The 22,665-nt window shown below is 40.2% G+C and overlaps 1 protein-coding gene across 1 annotated transcript in view; it reads left to right on the top strand.

The window, feature by feature from the left end:
- Window positions 1-22,665, top strand: part of ANKH (ANKH inorganic pyrophosphate transport regulator) — a 104,811-nt gene that overhangs the window by 63,044 nt on the left and 19,102 nt on the right. Inside the window, exons 3-8 of the mRNA XM_027739006.2 lie at window positions 2,284-2,402; window positions 3,534-3,617; window positions 6,119-6,289; window positions 6,881-7,015; window positions 10,004-10,096; window positions 13,664-13,759. Of these exons, the coding sequence (XP_027594807.1) occupies window positions 2,284-2,402; window positions 3,534-3,617; window positions 6,119-6,289; window positions 6,881-7,015; window positions 10,004-10,096; window positions 13,664-13,759 (698 nt within the window). The remainder of the gene's footprint in view (window positions 1-2,283; window positions 2,403-3,533; window positions 3,618-6,118; window positions 6,290-6,880; window positions 7,016-10,003; window positions 10,097-13,663; window positions 13,760-22,665) is intronic.

The raw sequence follows: 22,665 nt of genomic DNA, 5'->3' as shown, positions 1-22,665 counted from the left end.
GTTACTTATTGCTCACTTTCTAAACATTTTTAAAGTCTCATGTAAAACAGGCAGAGTTCATGGAGAGGATGGAGGGTGACTTCTGCAGCATGCTGTGCTTCTAGAATGGCAGTGCTTGAGGAGGCTTCTCCACAGAAGCAGCTTCCTCAACACCTGGACTCTGATTCTGTCAGTCCCTATGTGGAGGAGAAGATGGTGTGTTTCCTACAGCAGTTTTTAAGGTTTTATGCAGAAGTGTAAAGCAACCTTAATGGAACCTAAGAGACAGCTCAATGAATCTGACCCTCACATGTGGCTTGTCTCACACACCTTCCAGATTCCTCTCCTTCACTGAAATAAGTCGATTCAGAAATGGCCATGTACTGCCCTGCCATAAAAGCAGCTTTCAACAAGGACTTACCACACAAAAATCCATGCATAGCAGAGAGTTTTCCAAACACTGAGCAAAGATTGGTGCATGGGTACTCATGCGGAAATAAAAAGAGACTGTGCTTGATGTTTGACCGAAGTGCAACAAGCACTTGAACACTTTAAGGAGCTAAACTGGCCTCCCTGAACTGAGGAAAGGTTGGAGTTTTGGTTTAAAGTTCTTCCTCAACCTCCTTCAAAAGGAAACAAGGCTGGGAGTGCCCCAGGAAGATGGCTAAGCAACTTGGGATTTACTGTGTGAACTCGGAGACTGTGGGTGTAACAGTCATAGCTCAGGCAGAAGACATATAGGCCTGGTTGTCTGGAATGAGGCTTGTGCCAGTTCCCAATGCTATCATACCACCTCCTTCTATTCTACTATGTTATTTACACTGTCTTATTTGGACTTAAATAGTCCTTTCAGTTCTGTTAATCATTTAACTGCTGTATCCCTAAGCCATTGCAAAACAATGATGACTGAAACTCCTCAATTGCTTCCAAGTACTGTTTATGAGTTATGAGAGACAGGCTAAGAAGATTGAATTGGATGACTAGTGCTAGCATTTGTCAATCCATTTATGAGACCTGATGCATGAAAAGGGTAACTTTCCTGAAATACCCTATATGAAGATCTGTACGAAGAGAATAGAATTGTTATAGATGAAAAACCAGATAGTGTTCACATTAGAAATAGTTATCTTAGAAAAGACACAAGTGGGAGAGAACTGAGGTAAGGTTCCTCAGGCACAAGTAATTCTGCCATTACTTGTCTTGGGAGGTTGACTTTACAGCCAAATCATTCTTTTAACAGCTATTACGAGTGTATAGGGAAATTAAGTAATGATACACAGGTCTAGAACATAGTCTATAAAAGGTTAAAAACTATTTGGATTATTTAACTGTGCCTATTAGATATGTCTGTATAGTTGAGAGACTCCAGTCACAGCTAGCTCTTCATTATTCCTTGCTATGGGGAGGACTTGGAGGTTATTAAAACAGCTGGATAATATGGATGCTAATGGAACCGTAAACAGTTCTTTAGAGAGGTGTGTGGCAAGTCCCTGCATCTGTGCTATCTTCAACCCAACACTTCTTGGAAAGAAAGACCTTGAAAGAGGTGTGTTGCCCAACACTAAGAATTTTTGTCTTGGGTTGAAATAGGACAGCGAAATAATATACTGGCAATCAGAAGTGGGAACTCCCTGATTTCCAGAGATGCTCTTTTCTGGCTCGTGGCTCCTGAGGTGTTGGCTGTAGATAAGGAAAGAAACTAAGGCTGATCAAGGCTGCCCAGGGACTGGACAGCAAAGCACACAGTGCCCTGACAGGTCCCATCAGAGGTGGTCATTAGACAGAGTAAAGGAGAGGCATAATGAGTGTGATTTGTTGCATGCCTTCACAAATCATACTATCCTTTTACAGCTTTGAGCAGGTTTACAGGTAATGTCAAGAGAATGCAGTGATAATAGATGGTTTCAGCGTTTATAAGGCACTATATCCCATGAAATACACAATGCCTGGTGAAAACAGCTTTTCTAACAAAGAGCCTTGATTTAATGAAGGAGCAGTAGATTTTCTGGAGTACCAGTGTGTTCGTTTAGCAAACAGATGTGGCACTTACTATACCCATCTTCCAAACCAGCCATTTGTTATCACTCCTCTGCCAAAGGTTACTTTAAAAAGAACCATGAGGGCACTTCTTAGTCATAAACAGCAGCTGGAGAGGCTGTAATACCCTGAAGCCCTTGCAGCTGTTTGCTAAGTGGATGGGTGTCTGAGCTCCAAGGCATCACAGTCCTTCAGGTACTTCTGCATATCTCACCCAGAGCTCATATGTAATCTTTATTTTTCATTCGTATTCTTGTGTCTCTACAGCATATAGCGATTTGGGGTATTACATTATTAATAAGCTGCACCATGTGGATGAATCAGTGGGAAGTAAAACTCGGAGGGCCTTCCTTTATCTTGCTGCCTTCCCTTTTATGGATGCCATGGTGAGTGCCTGATTCAGAACTGAATTTTAATATTAATGTAACGTTTTTTATGGCCTTAGTTCACGAAGTCTGTTACCTGATGGGAAACTGAAGGTATGCAGAAGCAAGGTATGTCCTTTGCAAGCCATAACTCTGGATATACCTGAACTCATCATCTCCTACGAACTCATCATCTCCTGCTACGCGGAAAAATCATTTGGGTGGACTTTAAACATCCAGAGGTCATGACAGATGTCAAAAACCTCAGCTGTCTTGTCAGAGCTACTGTACGTGCATGTTGGAAAGCATTGGTTATCTTGTGAAGAGCTACACTGGTTTTCTGTATAAGACTTCTCGTTCCCATTTGTAGTGGAAGATTTAGAGTTGCCATGCATTCCCAGATCACTTGCAGAGCTTGTAATGAATAAGGTCAATATTTTCTCAAAACAAATTTGTTGGAAAGATATTTCTTACTGTCCGTTTTTGCAAGCACAGCTAAGTTCAGTATATCTCAAATGATTGGGCAAGAGAGCCACATGGGGTGCACTGCTGCTTCCCAGATCACCAGGCTTGCTGCTCATGGCCTGCCAACATAAAAACATGGCACCTCCCTTTAATGCTTCTGCTGTGTAAAACTGGTAAAGGAGAACCTCATGGCAATGCGTCCACCACTTTCTCTACCACTTTATCTACTTGAAACAGTAGCTGACAATAAAAATAAGTTGGATCATTAAATTTTCTCTTCCAGACAGGACACAGTATAACTCAGTGGACCTATGAATATTACACTTAAGAGGTGCATCCAGCCGGTGAATGAGAATACATTGGATTATATATTATGATAATTCATCCTATGCAGCATCTCATTTATGAAGGGGTGGTTTCTTATTAGATCACTCAGAAATTTCTATACAGTCTATAAAATTTTTCCCATTCTCCCTGTCAACCCTGGCAATGAGGAACTGAATGCAACAGTGCTTTCTCTGCATTAATGGCTTAACGTTTGCACAGGTTCAGACCAGGTACTGCTGGTGGAAAAGAGCTTTGCAGGTTGCTTGTGTACAATGTAACAACCAGAAAATAGTATTCTGGGACTTGAAATCATTCACAACATCATAATCAGTTCCCAAACTTTTCTCTGGCTTTTTTTAGGCATGGACCCATGCTGGGATTCTGCTGAAACACAAGTACAGTTTCCTGGTGGGATGTGCCTCCATCTCAGATGTCATAGCTCAGGTAAAGGCTCCTCCTAGAAGTCACTGTTCCCATTGTATTATGAACCAGATGCTTTCCTAACCAGAAAATCTGTTGTACAAATAGTCTCTCTGTGACTTCTCTCTCCTTTGTGAGCAAGATACCAGAAGAAGTAATCTTTCGTACTATTCTGTAGCTGTTTCTCCATCACATAAAGGCTGTTTGCTGACAGTTGGGATTTAGGACAGTCTCATTTGACTCAATCAAGTCAGTCCCAAACCAACATCAGGAGTAGGGAACCAGGATTGTTTGGGCAAGGGTTATGTCCTCCAGGACTTCCACAACCCTGTTTCATAATGGCTGAGAAACAAGTTGTATATATATACGTGTGTACCTCTGGGAAAAAGAAAGATCAGGCAAAGAGACCGCTGGCTCCTGCCAGTCCTGAGGCTGATGGAGTGCTTTAAAAGAGACATTTCTCCCCCTATATGTTCTCCCTCACCCTTCACGCAGTTGCAATGAACTCCTGAGTTGGGAGGTGAAGGCTTGATTCTCCAGTTTACACATTGGTTTTGCAAATGCTCTCTAATCTAGTGAAATGCAATAGTATAAACCATCTTTTGGTTGCCAGTACAGCACTGTTCTTGTTACTGTTCCAAAAAGTGAAGGCTCAGAACGGCAACAGAAAGGGTCTGTGGTGATAACCTCTGAGGGATGCAGAGAAGACCAAATGTTTTTTGAGCTTTCATTTGTGAGGGAGGTGTTAACTATCCTGTTGCTTCGTACTAGGCACACTGAAAAAACAACATTCATACACTCCTGATGGCCAGTATTGTAGCATTTGAGAACCAATATACAGCCCTCTTTCGAAAGCATATAGGAAAATATTAAAAAATGGAGAGTCCCAGCACCTGTACAGTTGCTGTACTGCCCCATTACCAGCTGAATTGTGTAATGACTGGATTAGAAAGACTGTGAAACAATACAACATCAGAGGAAATATAAAGTCAACAGCACTTAGTTCAATTTTCCGTAACATTTTCCTCCCACTAAATATGAGAAAACCATAAATGAGATTGAACTATTCAGTCAATGTCTACTGCAGGTTTGGCAGGTCTGCCGCACTACAGTACTGCACTAAATCCCTGAAGATAATACCAATTACTGTAAATTACCTTAACCCTCATGGTCTACTCTTGTTCTGATGTGATCTACAAAGTTTGTTGGCCCTAGGTGCATGTCAGGTCATACACAGCTAAATATGGAAACAAATTCTTATTTTGGCCATGCCCTTTCCACAGCGATTGGTGAGTGGGGTGCCCAGGGTTGTGAAGAGTAAGACACCTGTCATCTTCTCTCAGCAAAATATTACACAGAGCAAGAGTAAGTCCAGAAGACAAAAAATTGAGACTCTCCCTACCCCAGAACTCTCTACAGCTACATCAGTTCTCTACACAGGCAATAGGTGCGCAGGCAGTAGCCAGTTCTCCTTGGTTAGCTTCATATGCACACTCTTCGTGACTGACTTTGCTTCTGTTTTCTGAAAAACAATGGTTTTGTAGGTTTTAAAACAGCAGTTTTGCAAACCTTCATAAGCCCTGTGGCCTGCCTCAGAAATATTTGCAGTGTGTGTTTTTATTTAACTACTTCTTGAGCTCTCGCCATGAAGGAGAGAACCTGCACCTGAACAATGTGTGTTGTATTTCTTGTGATTCAGTTGAATGCCAGCATGTCCTAGCAGGTATTCTGCTCTTCACAACACCAAACACAGTTGGCTTTCCAGTTGTGCTCCCCATCCAGAGTCATTTGGAATTTAGCAGGCATGTAAGCACTCTGTACTTAACAAAGAGAATAATATCATATTAATCAATGCCTTTGGATTTTATGGATTGAGCACTCAGTCTTAAGAGGCTGTCTTGTGAGCTGTTCAGTAGCCCAAAAGTTTCCATTGCATTTACATCAATGTGGCACTCAGCCGAAGAGCAAATAATGAAATACTGAAATTTAATTCAAAAAAGTAGAAAATTAGGTTGACATAAGACTTCCTGCTCCTAAATGTTGAAGTGAATATGTTAAAACATCTGGCTTTTTAATTGCCACTAGCCTCCCCAGCAAAAAAAAAAAAAAAAAAAATAGTAGGGCTTAAAAACTGGCTGTAGAAGCATGTCTTCAGCCTCAGCGTCTATCAGAATAGCACATTCTCCTGGAAAGGGTGACACTCAGCCACATGCTTGCTGCCAGACCTTGCCAGACTTTCATGCTACCGTTCTCCTATTTATGGCTCGTAGTGTGTGACACCTGCCCAACCTTCAAGTACTGTTCAACAGAGTAAGAAGTTAACTCTTGTTCTTCTCATGTTTATGACCAAATGCTGGGGGATCCTCATTAAAGTTTTTAATACCATAAACTCGAAGTCAGATAGATACTGTAGTCATGCATGGTTGTTGGTTCAGGTGGACTAGCTAGGAATCAAGACAGGAGATATGTTGGCCCTAAAGAAACACACAAACAAATTATTAATAATTTATTTATTTACTCTGCAGGTTGTTTTTGTAGCCATTTTGCTTCACAGTCACTTGGAGTGCAGGGAGCCTCTCTTGATCCCAATCTTGTCATTATACATGGGAGCACTTGTGCGATGTACCACATTATGCCTCGGATACTACAGGAACATACATGATGCTATTCCTGACAGGAGTGGGCCTGAAATGGGGGTATGTCTTAATACTTGTGCTTTTTCAAACTCAATAATTTTGACCTTGGGGGGTTTTGTGTTATAATACTCTATTAAACTTCTGTGCATGAAGGGCCTTCTCTCTGTCCTGCAGGAAAAGGCATTCTCACTTAAAGAGGCATGGTAGAAACTATTCTGGCAACAGTGCACATTAGACAGTGCCTTCCACGGTATGGATGTACTGTCTACTGACTATCTCTGTACTGAGCTGTAAGATACCACACCATGAACTAAGTGATCACCTTAGTTCACATGGAAGAAGATCTCAAAATTTCTCTTTTTCCTCAAATGTCATATTGGTTTTCATGTAGCTTTGTCTGGTAGTCAGAACAAATTATGCAGATAGATACCTTATGCATTATTTATTGGGATCCATGACACATCTTCTTTGGAATCAGTATTAATAACATGAGTGATAATATTTTAGGCTCTTCATGTTGAAAATTACTGAAATGAATGTACCAAACTGACAATGGGTGGGAAAAGCAAAAAACCTTTCTCTGTGCTTTTGGTCCTGTGCTGTGTATTTTTTTCGAAACACACTATATTTTTTTTTTACTCTGTCTTGCAGGGAGAAGCTACGATAAGGAAGATGCTGAGTTTCTGGTGGCCTTTGGCATTAATTTTGGCAACTCAGCGAATAAGTAGGCCCATTGTCAACCTTTTTGTCTCCCGCGACCTAGGTGGCAGTTCTGCAGCCACAGAGGTAAGAAAGTCAGTGCTCTGCATACTGCAAATGATCATTAACACGGTGTTAGATCTGTGTTTCTCTTCTCAGCCATGCTGACAAGAGAAGATTGTCTCAAGTACATTTCTGTTTAGTGCTCTTTTTATGCTTGAAAAGAAAACTGCTTGGACTCTTACCATGAGCCTTTCTGCAGGTCTAGTGGGACCTCAGCCTCAACAAGACCTGTAGAATTTTGTCACTAAACACTGCCTGTGTCCCAAGTTTTCATGCTCTACAGATAAGGTACATATGCCCTGGAGCATTTGTATCCCAGAGGTTTTAGGACAGTCATCAGTAGTCCCATGTTCTGCTCTTTCCTGTCACGTATATTTTATGGCTATGCAAACTGATGTGAAACTACTCTTAGAAGTCAGTGCATCACACAGAGCAGTGTAGAGGCATAAGAAAACATTTTAAAAACATCTGTCTCCTGGTTCGGATATGGAGTTCACCCTGTTGTTTTTTTTTTCTTGAGGAATTTCAGGTTACTCCAATAAGTCTCATACACCTGTTGGGAGCCAGACTTCTGATTGTAACATAGAGCCTTCACCAATGCTCACCATGAGCTGACCTATTCTCTTAAGGAGTCTAGGGGACCTTTGCTGCCAGTTGCGGTGGGAGGATGTCTAGATGCACGTAGTCATTAGCAAATCTCTCATGTTGTTTTTTCTACAGGAAAAGCAAAGCTCTAAGATACTAAATGGAAAGGAAAATTCAGAGAGCTGTTGCTAATTTGTCATATGTGATACTGTGTATTTCACTCTAAGGAGTTGCCAGACTGCAAATGAACAGCTGTGGAGAGAAAACTTAGGAAACTTCACGCTTTTACATATGTAAATCAGGGATCATTCTATGCATTAATATCAGCCTTGGTACAAGGGGAGCCAGAGTGGGTTAGCATTTCTTGGTGACTTTTGATTTCAGGTGCATCACATTTCATGGCTAGCCAGTTGCATTTTGTTGCTATTAGGATGACTCCAAATAGGTGTCATAGCTGGTGCTTTGCTGGCAGTTTTACTCTAACAGTAATGGTCACATTTCAACTTTCTCTGAATAATTGCCTCTGAAAAGGGAGGTTCTGGAAATACAGATAACATCAGTGTCTGGAGCATCAGTATCCACAGTTTTATAGGTCCTCTGTTCAATAATATCAGCAACTTTCAGTGTGAGCAGGATGTCCCCATGAAGGACCAGGCTGTAACACATTCATGAGGACCGCAATCCTCTTGCATTGTCCAACTCCCACTGCTTTTGTTTGGACTGCCAGCACAGTTATGGTTATTGGGCTACTTCTTTGGTGTTGGATTTGATGGGGGTCTCTTTCAGCTGCCAAATACGGGTTCTAGGCATTTAGAAAAGCTTACATGCATATATTTTGAGATCACACCAACTGAGGAAAAATACTGGGAAAAAAATCACTGCTAAAAACTTCAATATTTTAATCCAAGTGGAATCTAACATACAAAATGTGGTAGTGAAATACTGTTTTCTTTACAGGTACTGTGTCTTTGCAGTCTTTTAGGACTTCATGATGAAAATAAGCAAAATATCTTTTATATTCCTTGTTTGATTTAACCTAGTTAGGTTTCATTTCAGATGGAAGTTCTGCTAAAAATACAATAATGGGAAGGTGTGCAATTAAAAAGGGTACTGTCTTAAAATTCCAGTTTGTTTTATTTGAACCAATTACTTTTTCAAGGTACATTAAACATTATTAAAGCTATTATTAGCAGGGAAGGATCTATCACACTTTCTTCCTCTCTGTGGATATCACTATGTTTCCCCTTCTTTTTAAACAGCACAGGGAACAAATTAGCTCTCTACATGGTCATTTGTTGGCATAGGTCTTTTAACCAAGCAAAGACAGAAGTTACATTTATAATGGGAAATTGGGCTCAGATAACCAAGAAAATGTACATCAAAAGTTTAGCACTGAAACAGACAGCAGTAGTTACAAAAGGTCTTTCCTGAAGCTACCCATACCAGATGTAAAATGAATAAGAATTTAGGTGGATGGTAGCAGACCTGAACCTGCAGTCAAAAGGCAACCAAGCACTTTGATTTCTAAGAATTAAGAGATTCATGCAGTTCTCAGTACAGATGCATCCTTTAGCACTGAGGACTAGAAAACTTGGAGTGACAGTAGATTTACAGGCAGCCTCACGAAGAGCTCTGAAGCACCCTTTCTACATGAAAGACATGAAGTACATATATTTAGACTTTGTCTTCAGCAATCAGAAACATCATCAAAATCTTTCATACATTACTATGTAGGGGAACTTGTCTTTTATGTACCTCTTGGACTGTACTTGTGAAAGTGTAAAAGGGTGTAGTTTTAAATTTCAGGCAGACAGTTGTTTCTCAAGATAAAAATATTCATCTGGAATTATTTTTATTTGTCGTTCACTGGGAGAGGTGGAATTTTTTGTCTCGTAAGTGCCTCCTGCCCCAGTGTAGTCAGATTGATGTCAGTCAGCCACTGAGGCCCACTGATTTGTCATCTCTCTGTTTTGCTTAAAGCTGTTTTGTACATAAGAATACCAAATAAAATGTATATAATTTAAAATTATGCAATATGATCCAAAGCTACCATGAGGTGTAAGGCATTCTGCTACTCAGCTCTCTGTAAGTAAAATCTCAGGAGCAATGTGTGAGGGAGCTGTTTGTCTGGCTGAGGGGTGCACCACAGCTCAAGTTAACTATTATCCCAAAGCACCAGAGTAATGGTGAAATAACAAAACTGAGATAGATAGCTTCGTGGCACAAAAGATTTCATAAGCTTAAAATGCCAGGCCAAATGGTGGCCATTCTGATGGCCTTCCTGAAACAAAGAGCTTTCAGTCGCTTGTCTGGTTTCTCATTGTGTCAAGGTCAATGTGGTGATATTGGTGGACAATGTCATTGTACGTTAGTTTAACTGTTGTGTTTGAAGATTTGAAGTTCATGTCTCTCTGTCTCCATTTGTAGGCAGTGGCAATTCTGACAGCTACATATCCTGTGGGACACATGCCGTATGGCTGGCTGACAGAGATCAGAGCAGTGTACCCTGCTTTTGACAAGGTGAGTGTCCCTGTTGGGGTGTGATAAATACCTTTTGTGTGGTTTTGCATGTGTGGTCCTCCTTGTTCTCTCTGTTTGTTGTTCCACTGATGGTTTTTTTTAAAATCCTAGTTAAAATTAATTGGGTTTGGGTGGCTTCAAGCTGTTGTCTGATTTATGATTTTAATCTTAGCTCTGTGTTACAAAGTATTAAGCTGCCTTTTGAACCAGATAGGTGCTGTATTTTTAAGGATTAAAAAAAGTCCTCACTATGATGTAGCTACTTAGGTAGTGAAGTTATTTCTCCCAAAGTGACACCACTGAGTGAGCAAGCTCACGTCGCTGCTCCAGACTTTGTGGTATCTCTCAAGTGGGTTTGGGTTCATTTGCTTATGTTAATATTTAGCAAAGGGTGTTTCACAGACTGACAGTAACAGAGATAAGTTGCACTGGTTTAGCTGACCAAGGCTATGAAGATTTTTGTTGGTATATCATGTAATTATGTAAGAATGCAAGGACTGCTCCTGGAACTGAGCGCAGCATAAATATGTAACAAAAATTGATTTTATTTAGTCTCTTTTTTTTTTCTCTGATTAAGGACTGGTACTCACCAGTCCATATGTTGCATGAAGAATAGTCCTGTCCTGTGACTCTAGAATTCAAATGCCAGATCCTCTTCTTTCCTTTATTTACCAATTAGTAACTGAACTTTCTGGTTCCAAATACTCATGAAAAATATGTTTGCTTGCTCTGATGTGTTTAACTGGAGCAAGCCCTGTTTGATATCATCCACTGTATTTCCAAGGAGAATTTAAAACCAAAACAAAGCCAAATCAGTCATAACCTCCTAACCTGCCTGTGTACAAGTAAACTGACCTATCAGAAAAAATACCTCATGCAGGCTTTCTCAGAGGTCATACTGCTGAAAAGGAACTGCAGATGCAAACCAAATAAACTTCAAGATAAAAATAGTTTGGGACAGGAAACTCAGGGGCTGCTAACCTCATTTGATCTGAGCCACAGTCAAATGCAGTATTACCAAGCTATAGTAACAGCAATTAAGACTCCTAAATTCAGTTCTCATTTAGCTGGTGGAAGATGTGCTGACAACTGTAGTGGTGACAGGATTAGACCATGATTTGTTGATTCATTTATTTCAGTTTAAAGGTTGCTCATAGGGCTCCAGTGGAACAATGTGAGGAAGAAAACACTAGGGTAGGGTACAGATGGCTATAGTTCATCTAATTGCTGAAAAACTACATAATGGGAATTTTAGTTCCATGTTTTAAGAGCAATTTGGAATAAAATGTGCAAAGTGAGGTAGCAGCAGTATATATCCTTGCAACCATGTGTGTAAATGCCTCCACTGTACATTTCAGATAATAAATACGAAACCTGAAACCCACAGTGGTTTGGGGTTTTTTTTAGATTGCTGTGAGAATTGCTTTTCCCTCAGTCACACGTATTCTGTGTGTCACTATGCTTTTCAAAAGCTTTTTTTCCTTAAGCTAAGGCTTTCTCAGAAGAGTCTGGACAGAAACACTTTTTATTTCTGGACCCTGTAAAGCCTTCATTGTGATTTTCAGATGCCAAAACAGTGTGTATGCATTCAAACTCTCATTTTCTTTTGTCAGTTACTCATAAAGCTGGCAATGCTGATGGCCATCAGAAGCACACTGACTGACGGGATTTGGATTTTGGATCCTAATAGTATGCCCCTCTTTGGTGGCTCTACTTGAGAAGCCAGATGATTGTCTTCACAGGGAAATCATTACCCCTCTTCACATTTGTAAGAGAGATGCAGAGTCCTAGTTCAGTCTTTTGTGAGACTGTGTCCAGAGCAACCTCATGACCTAGTAGTTAGATTCAGACTAAGGGTTACTACTGATATTTTTAAAGAAAACAGGCATATCCTAGTTCTGTACTCTGTATGCAGGTTTATGTGGTGATAATGCCATTACCCTTAATGGACTTTGCAACCTGATTCAGAGCAACTGTGAGAAGACTTGCAAATGCTATTTGTCTCATTACTAGATGAGAATGGATATTCTTTTTCCTCTGGGATCTGCACAGTGTTTTGTTCTGAGAACTAAGTAGGATGCAAGAGTTAGGAAGAAAGAGTATGTGGTCAAGAGTTAGAGCAAAGGGTGGAGTAGGACAAAGGCAGAGATAGCAGCGATGAGGTAGGAATGAATGACAACTTTTGGATGGTTTGATTTGAGTGTGTTTTCCTTCCTCTTTGTCATTTTAGCCTTGTTAGAAAGTTAAGCCATTCTGCAGAAAGTTCCTTTAAACACTAGTGAGTGATGTAAGCAAGGCCTATCTTCATGTATATAAAAACTAACCGTAGCAAAGTATTTCTTCAGAAACACAATTAATAGGAATAGATGCGTGAGAAAGTGTTTACAGAGAGTTTTCCTAACCTATTCTCAAAAAAGGTCACCTGTGGGAGTGGCATCCTGCTTTAGGGTCTGGGCTGCCTATGTGCATTTTCATGCACCCAGACTTCCAAGCAGGTATTTAGGCAGGAGTGTGGGGCTGTCTAGGTGCAGTTGCTGTACTGATCAGAACAAAAGCCTTAAAGTGCAAAATTCCATCAGCAACCTGAATGTGTGTGAAATCACAGAGCTTACATTTGGTTTGTCACCTCCCAAGATGTGTTTGCAACAGTTCTATTTCTCTTACAAGTAACTTCAGTAAAGGAGGCTGACCATGTGACAGATACTGCTGTTCTACCTGAGTTATATCAAGGATGTATAAATGTAGTACTATGCCTCATGGTACAGGTTTTATCAGTGGGTGCACAAACTTGTGTATCTCAAACAGCCCCAGGGTAAATGCAATAGATGACCCAACAGCCTCTTGCTACAGGGCTCCTAATAGTGCCCCGCTTTGATATCCCATCCTCTTCTTTCACAAACCATTTAGATTGTTTTTATGTGTTCCCCAAGGGCAATTTTAAATCTTCAGCTTCATTTGCTATATTAGATATTTGGAAGAAGGCTGTTGTTGTTTTAAATAAAACTTCGCTGCCATGTGATTACAGAGCCCATGTTCAAGGTGGAACATCTAATAGTCCTAATTATGTTCTGTTCATTAAACTGCATTAACGGAGCTGACTGTTCCAGGAGCTTTGTTTATATTACCTACTTGTCTAATTGGATCAGTAAGGATGCTTGCATTGGTGATTTGGTACCAATTTGTGGTGAAAGGGAATGAAATCTTGTTTTTCCTGAGAAAACATGCTACAAACTTCACACTCAGGTTAAAAAAAAGCATGTGGAGGTTCCTTAGAAATAGCTATCATCCCTTTTCAAAGCTGAATTTATTAAATAAGACTTATTCTTTAGAAAAGTACGGAGATTACAGCTCTTCAGTGACCATAACAGCAGTTGGTGTCAGTTTAAGCAGAAAATGGTACAAAGTAGTGGTACAAAGTACTCAGAAAGCTCTAGGTTATAAAGTAAACAAGCAAAGTCAGACACGGACAGGCACAGACAGTCAGGTCCAGCACATGACCCTGGTGCTGTCAGCCTCCCGGTAGTCTGGAGCCAAGCTAATGCTCACTATCTCTTTCTCTTACCCTAGAATAACCCCAGCAATAAATTGGTGAACACGAACAGCATCGTCACAGCAACACATATCAAGAAGTTCACTTTTGTTTGCATGGCTTTGTCCTTAACGGTAAGAAACCTTTGTTCAACTCTCTGATTTTCATCTCAACCAGAAAACTGTCTCCTCTACCTAATGCTAAAAGCACTAGCAGTTCAAGAAAGGTGAGTTATCTTTTCTTGTGAGGATCTGTTGCTTTTATCTGGAGAAGTGAGTGTGGTCATAGTACTGCAGCACTGAGAAAATCAGCTGCCATTAATTCACGCCAGATATCTAAAAGGCTGGACTTACTTTATTTTCACTACTTTTCATTTCAAATCAACCTCCACATGCAAGAAGATGTCAGAGATCTGCTTTTCTTGTCATCTCTTTTGGTTTTATTTCTTTAAATGAATAAAAGTTCTGGTAACTAGCATGTCAGGAAAACAAAAGAATGCATTTGTGTCACATGCAGTGGGATGGCAGCCTATCCCTGGGTGTCCTTCATTTACTGTGAGCGGTAGGAAGGGCAGCACAGGTTGAACCTGCAGAAGCTTTTCCGTGCTGCCTCTCATGGCACTGTTTTTTCATGTGAGGGTACTTCCATGTGTGTTGATTCTGTATGCTCTCAAAATTAAGTAAAAAGGACAGTCTCAGAGATGGTGCTGACACTGATGGAAGGATCTAAAGCCTTGTCCACACTGGGAAGCAGTGCATGGGGATGACATTCAGGGAGAAATTTTGCTGAACCTACAGTGTTTCAAAACTACCAGCTTGCACACATACATATAGTGCATCTTCTCCAAGAACATTGTTTCTGGACAAGTCTTCTTAGCAAGAAACAGGCAGTTTAGAAGAAAACTGTTAGAACTGGTGGGGATCATAGCAAATAATGGAGCAGATGACCGGGGTAAATCCAATGTCTGTTTCTCTAGATAGGATGGATTTATATTAGCGCTTGGGGCCATGACATCGTCTCTCCTCAGTACCTGCAGTAGCAGAACAAAAACAAAGGAGAACCTAGAAAACAGATTTTTCACAGAAAAAGTACTTTGTAACACTAGAAAAGTAATTGGGAAATGCAGCAATTGTTTTAGAATCCAATGCTCAGAGTCTTACAATTGAATTTGTTCATATCCCAAACAGGTTTTCTCTTTATCCTCAGAGTTCCATACTTCCCATGGAGTAGCTGGCTGCTTTGTAACTCCCTTCTCCCTACATTCATATATTTACTGTTGAGTAACGGAGTGGTGACAGAATTTCTCTCTCCTTTTCATTTTAGCGTAGAACCTTTTTGACTGAGTTGCACGCGGCTTATGTGTGAAGAGAAACTAATTTATGTCAAAGGCAACATTACAGTACACAAGCCTGAAGTATTTGCAACCCACTCCCTTGCCACAACCTGGGAATGTGAAATATAGTACTCTGTGTCTTATTTCACAGTTGAAAATGAAGTGACTCAATTCATCCGTAGCTGAATTATATTTCTTCTGCTCTTTGTATCTTGTACTTTTTCCCTAAACAACTAAAACTGGCCACCATCAGACAGAACTGCATGAGTCAATGTGACATCTCTTCTGTCTTTTAATTTCCTTAAGCTTGAACTCGTCATGTGGCTTAGAGACCAACAGCTCTTGCTCTAACTTGTATTTCCTATGCCATGAAACAAAGGCAGATGTTTGTTGCCACTGAATTGGCCATTCTCTGAAGACAAGTTTTTCTCTTGTGTCCTGTGCCAGGCCAAGTTTATGTTCTCTACAGTTGGAGCCTCCCTTGAAGTCTGTCAGTGCTGTTACAGACCCACAAAGGGCAGAGCTTTCCTTGTTATAAAGTGTTCTGAGAATACTGTTTAAATCTCTGAGATTTCTCTGAACTGACAATATTCTTAATCCCTCATGGTATTTATCAGTTTGCTTGAGTTCTGATAGATCCTGAGCTTTTCACATTACCATCACCATCCTCTGCAGAGTATATTTTAATTACTGCAGTAAGCTTTTGGTTTGTGTCTTTATGGGATTTTTTTCCCGAAAGTTCTCCACGATACTTTCAAGGGCAGTTCTTTCATAAGCTCATCATGAGAGATTTATTCACACTGAAATTCCAGAAACACTTTTGAGGTCCATAGCTTTTCCTGTCCTGTTTCTATTTTTGCCTGCTAGTGACAGATTCTTAGGATTGCTTGTCAACAGACAGAAGGGAAAAATAGACACATGATCTCTAAAGATTCAGTTTGATTCAAAGGCCTGAGCCTGCAAATGCTTAAGCACACAAACTCAGTAGGTGTTGGTATGACTGAAGTTAGTATATGCCACAGGTTCTAAGGAACCAGACTTCAGATTTGCCTCTGTTGCTTCCAGGTGATAGCTGTGGCCATCGGTGATAGCTGTGTTTTTATTCAGGGGCTCTACTTCAACCAATGGCAGTCAGACTAGTGGCTTGACATCTTGTTCTTTCAGATCAGAGAGAAAGTGGGGAACAAGCTCCCAGACTGATAAGACAAACCAAATCAAGTACTTAGACATGTCACGTGAATGCATTTTCCAATGGATGATCTATAGAAGGATTCCAGAAGATGTAAAGGAAGTCCATTAACCACTGGAAAAAAATGACAGTGAAGCTTTATGTACAAGCAGCAAACATGCAGGGAAGTGTCTTCCCAATGTAAAACCCTCAGAAACCTTCTGATCATGAAAGACATACTTTTTTCATAGAACTGGCAGAAAAATGTTCTACCTCCTTCCACAGACCAGTCACACCTGCAAACCTACTGCTGCAACAGAAAGCACTTTTTCACCGTTGTTGATGGTGACACTGTTGGGTCAGAGTAGAAAAAAACCCCATATTTTTGTTAAGAAACATAACTTTGTGGTTCGTTTCAATCTCCATGGGATCTGAAAGGCTACACTTGTGCCTTCCCACGGTAACTGGGCAGCATGCACATATGTTCTGTGAAGTATGATCATAAGTATTGTCTCATGGATTTTAAGCATCAGGGGGGTATTAAAGCTGCTTCTTCAAAAAATGGGAATTAGTTGTATTGCTGAGTGAAAATTATGTAGACAAGCTGTTTTATTTAAAGGCTATAAGTAGAAGCCATTAGATCCCGACATGTAAGAGAGCTGATGTGATTAGTCATATTGATGTGGTTTTGGTTGTAGGTAAGCAGTGGTTCCTTCCAACAGCCCTGTTTTGTGACTGTGTAACTGAATGTAAAATTTGTGTAGCAGAGGGAAGGGAGTCAGCTGTAGAATTTTGCCCTATGTAGTTAATGGACTGTTCTGATTTTAGAAAATAAGGCATGCTTGGTAATTTACTTGCAGCTTAAAGAGTGTGCATAGTGCTGTTTGCCGTTATTTGTTACTTCACTGATATTGGCATTATGGGAAAAATGCTTCTTTCCATGTGTAAATAGAGATACTGCTCCAAATGCCAGTGTTGCTGCCATTGTGGATCAGGCTTGTTGAAGAATGTTTAGTTGAAGAACTAAAGATTTTGGTTCAATGCTAGACCTGTTTAGATGACCCTACAGATCAGCCCTGATAACGTTGCACAGTTGTAAACTATGTGAAGACACAGACTCATGAGAGAAAAGTGGTGCATTTATAGCACACATCCCTTTGGTTGTGGGATGTGTCAGCCTCAGTCCAGTGCAGAAATCCCAAAATAATTTGTCTGGGTGCTAAACTACTGCATTTCTCCATTGCAGCAAAGGTTTGCTCTGTCAGGGGGAGCACTCCCTTACTCATGAACTGTGTGTAGAGGGTCAGGCTGTGCTAGGAGCAAGCTACTTAAAGGAACCCTGCCATACTCAGCAGGAGTAATAGCAAATAGGCTGTGCCTTAGCAAGGGTTTTTCTTAGAATAGTGGTGGTGTCTCTGAGCTCGGACACCATGGTGCAGAATTCAGGGGTTTTCCAAGGCAGCCTGTGGTGCAGCACAGATACTGCAAAATTACCTTTCTCTCTCCATTTTCCAACTGAGCTCTTATTTAAGTCTTATGTGATGACATGGAAGTTGCAGTCAGTACAGATCCTCTTCCTCCGCTAATATTAGCTGCTGGCAGCCACAGGATTAGCATTTGGTCACCTGCCTCTAAACTATAAGGCTTTTCAGGCTGATTTCATGTCACTTGTTAGTGCCTGCTATATGAAAGTAATAGAGGTCTCCTTTTTGAAGGCTCAAGCTTCTTCTCTGCACCCACTGCAGCCTACTCTCTGTGGTCACAGCCATGTGGCGTCATGCACACATCTGTGTGCAAACCCTGTGCAGGTTGATGAAGTTGTGTGCCCTGAGTTGAAAGCCAGCCATCAATTGTGCAGGCAGCACTAGGGAAAGTGGGACATTTAACTCTCTGAGGCGACTGGCAGTATATACATCTCTTTATGTCTCAGAGTCATGTTAGAAGGCAAGACATGTCTTCCTTAACATGAGGCACAAACACTGGGGTAAACACATGGCTGGCTCAGTGCAGCTGACACGAGATCACTGCATGAGGAACATACAGGATGCTGATCAGAGAACACAAATTTCTGAGAAACCATTGTGAAAGCTCCCTAGTTGACCTTCGCTAAAAATGAACCAGATTAATCTGTACTTACTTGTTTGTTTATACCAGGAAAGGAGCAATCAGTTCTTAGAGCAGTAGTTAGAGAGCTATGCAAATTGGTTCAGCTTTCTCTTCAAGCAGCCTCAGCTGGGACAGACCACAATGGTTTTGGAATGCGTTTCCAAACACCAGGTCCTGTTAGCTGCATTTTCCCTCTTAGCTAAAATGTCATCAAGACACATGGCCAGTTATATCTTCATATTCTTAAGTGTTCTGTGTATTACAACAGGTTTTCCCTTACCAATAAGACAGGCTCAAGGTGCCAGGGTGACATGCTGAGCACACCACACCATATTCATCTGTCTGTCACCAAGTTAGTGTACAGCAGGAGATCTCCACAGTACTTCTCTCTTTTAACATGTGTTCTATTAGAAACAGCTCAAAGCTCTTTCCAGCTTTAAGTACAACAGCACAAGTGCTATTTAAAAGGAATTTCAATGCTGCTTTGGTTTTTTTTTTTAATGAATACATGGTTAGGGACAAATGGGGAAGGTAGTAGTTTTCACTGATAAACAGACCGATTAAGGTGAGAAGCCAATTGTGTAGAATGCAGTCTTTTATTTAATTAGTGGACACCACTTAAGAAACTAAATCCAGATGTTCAGATTTGCCCTGTCATTTTTCATTCCTTTCTGTTCCAAAAGACTGAACGATAGAGTGGAGAGAAAGCTTTCGCATTTACACTCATATATGGTATGTGATTTATGCAAGATTTACAAATTTTGGATTTACTTGTTACAAACAAACTAGTAAAAGCTTTAAATCCCTCTAAAAAACCCAACATTGCCATGAAGTTTCAACTAAAGTGAAGGTTCAGGCCCTTGAAGTAAACAGATTGATATGCACTTTGTTGTGATAAACAAATTCAAATGCCAGGTCACCTGCATTAGATTTAAATCTTAGTGACTAAGTTTAAATTTAGTTTACTTAGGAGCAGACAGCTGGTCAGTTTACTGGCTTATGCGCTTAACCCTGAGAGCTGAATTTATGTATGTCAGTACATGTCAAAATGTCACCTACTTACAGTCAGGTTTTGTTTATTGACTCCTCAATTATATTGCTTATAATTGAGGAGTCTAATTATAACTGTAAAATTTTTTTAATACTTGCAATATTATTTTCTATATTATTTGTTAGGTAATCTCTCACATGCTATAAATAAAACACTACATATTTTTGTCAATAGAATGTAATATTTAGATTCATAACTTACTCTTTTGATGGAGGAAAAAAAGTGCTGATTTCTAAGGGCTCCTGCTGATGAGCATCTGCAGTTAAAGGAATTACTATTGGCAAGTGTTGTTTCTTTCATTTGCTGTAAGTTATCAGTCCTTTAGGAGGAGGAGCTGGAACATTTTGTCAGCTGACATTTTGTCAGCTGACATTTTGTCAGCTCTCCAGTGATTTTACCTTGTAGCACAGCAGCATAAACTACCATCACTTGCCAGTTATATTCATCTCATATATTAATGTATAATATATGTTTCTGATAAGCATATAATCATATTCAGAGTGCCGTTCCAAATGAGGGGTTTTATACTGTATTATAACAATCAGAAGTATTAAGATGCAGCATTTATCATGTTCATTTCTGCATCTTTTATTTCCCCCCACCCATGGGCAAAAAAGGGACAGATGCTGGGAACCATAGACTTGCAAGATTCAACAGATGGACCCCATCTTAGTGTGAAAACAGCAGGGAGAGCTCCAGAGTCACAGGGTTTCTCTTGCTAGGTCTTTGTGATGGGATCAGTTTCAGTATGAAGAGAGGAGGAGGAAAGTCTTTGTTCCATTTCTCCACAGTTTACTGCAAGCCATCCCATCATTTTTCTAATTCTCAGTCATCAACTGCTTGGTTATGTTCTATAATGAATCATCAAGCACCTAGGAGATAAGAAGAAAACCCTGATCAAGAACAAGGTAGCCAGTGTAACAGGGAAAATTCCCTTTACGAAAAAAATTAGAAGTACAGAAGACAGGACTCAGTAGTTGCTGCTTCCTACTTAATTCTGTAAGAGAGAGAGTCAGCCACTCTGGTAGAGAAGCAGCTGTGTTTCATTCAGACTGAGAAGCCCTGTCTGTTTAAAAGGCAGCTCCAGATGCCCAAGCTTTTGCTCTGTGTTTTGGATTTGGTTATGCCAAAGTAGGAACTGCCAAGCGTATACCAGCTGCTGACCCTCCTGTCCAGGTGATCAGCAAGGCTCCACCAGCCAGTAAAATAGATGTAGCACTGGCAGATCAAAGTGGAGCTTGCATGAGTGAAGATAGAATATTCATATCAACTCAGGGTATTATTGCAATAGCATTGCCTTATTGACTTGTGCAAACATTTTATACTCAATAGTTGTTTAATTTCCAGTTGAACTCAGCAAATCATATTTCCCAGCCTTCAGTCTGGCAGCTGATTTTTCCCATGAGGGACACCAAAGACTGTATAGTTTTCACAGGCCCATTTCCTCTCAAATATTCAGTCCCTAGTCTAATAAATATACCATTTCATATTCCTCTCTGCACTCACAAATAAGTTCATTTTCCACATGATAAACTATCCAGTGTAAAGCTCTTACGTACAGAAGACACTGATGTATTTGATGTTTTCAACTATGCTGTCTGCTAAACAACAAGACAAAAAGCAACTTTTGAGAGAAGTTAAAGGAGAGAAGTTAAAGAATTCTTTGCATCTCTTCAGCAAGACTGACTGCTGGCTTAGTAGGTATCCTTAGCTTGTATTCAGGCTAATATTGAATTAGGCTTGAAAAATGCCAAGGAACATGTTCTGGTTTCACTGAAACCTCTGGAAGGCAGAAAAGGGGTGTCCATAGCATGAAGTAACTGCATGGCAGATCCCTGGGTGTCAGTTGATTGGTGTCAGGAGTCCCATGCAGACTGCCATTTAGTCACCATGAATGCACTTACTGAGTTGCAATAGCTATAGAAGTATCATACACTTTTTGTTTCCAACTTTGGAGATGAAGTACCTGAAGGGTCTTATTTCAAGGCCAAGAGACAGTAAATTGCATTCAGGGCCTGAGATTAATTTTAAGATGTCTTAGGTAGCTTTGCTGTAGCCAGAGGATGTACAAAGGGATATTCTAAAACAGGGTTTGCCGCAAGTAGCACAAACATAGTTTCACAAAAACGTGGTTAGTGTTTTTCTTGTTTCCTAAAGAAAATAAGGTCAGTTACCACTACTACTGTGAAATCAGTATTAGACAGTCAGATAGCAAGAAAACATAGAAATACTAGAATTTATCCCTTCACCTTCACACATTTGAGCAAACAGAAGAGAAGAGTTCTCTGTGTTCATTTGATTAGGTTTGGTAAAGATCATCAGACTGGAGCAGAGCAATTTGCAATTCTGATCACTACAAGAAACTGTCGGGGCTTTTATTTCATTATTTCTCCTCCATTCTCACTTACAAGGCTTTTAGCCAAATACCTACTCCCTTATCTCCATGTTTTCAAGTGATTCAGATGCTGGAAAGGTGAACAATTAAAAATAAAAAAATAACTGTTTCTGTTTCTTTGTGACTAATGCCACAGCTTTCCTCAGTGTATTGAGAGGGTTGCTACCAAAGAAAATCACCCAGTTATTGCAAATTGTATAGCTTTGATAGCTATATACGTTCTGGGCTGCTAAAGCTGGTTCTTAGTTCACAAGCTGAAATCAGAACAAAGTGGTGATTTCTGAGATCCTTTTAGGCATTCTTCTCTGTGCTTTATGTCTAACCTGCATGCAATGCTGAAACCTTCCCACTTGCCCATCTCAACTCTTACACAGAAGACAGATAGCAGACATTATGAAGATGGCCCATTAGGGCCAAATTGTGAATTAGGAAAAGGAACGGTATTGGAGGGAGTTGTGGTGAAATATGAGAGTATTTAATGCTAAAGAGAGAGCCAAAGATGTAGTCTTTGTGCAGTGATGGTGCAGAAGAGCACAGCAGCTGAACAAGTAGGTACAAATGGACTGAAGTTAACAAAGCCTCATTTTTTCACAAATTTTTGACTCATGGTCGAGGGAATAGCATCAGGGTCTGAAAAGGACAAGCCATACTTTAACTTCCTTGGCATTTCAGGTACTCAACATCTTTCCTGCAAAAGGGGAATGCAATATGACATCCAGTTATAAACCTCATTAATCTGTTCTGTCGTGAGGATTTGTATACTGTAGCATTTCTGCCTTACTAGAAGAAACAGCTGTGCCATACTAGGGGAAACAGGATTCATCATGATGATTTCTGTCATGTAAATGAGGAAATCGGTGAGTTTATCAGTGTTCAAACTGTAACACTGAGCAGACTGAGTTACTCTGTAGAAATTACAAATTTGAATTCTGGATCAGAAAGGTAACATGACTTCTGATGGTAATAATGCTTTTCAGTTTTTGACAC

Source organism: Pipra filicauda, unplaced genomic scaffold (genome assembly GCF_003945595.2).
Source record: "Pipra filicauda isolate LSUMZ 115617 unplaced genomic scaffold, ASM394559v2 scaffold297_size1274073_pilon, whole genome shotgun sequence".
NCBI classification, from domain to species: domain Eukaryota; kingdom Metazoa; phylum Chordata; class Aves; order Passeriformes; family Pipridae; genus Pipra; species Pipra filicauda.
Note: the sequence above shows the minus strand (reverse complement) of the source record. Positions and strands in the feature narration are given on the sequence as shown.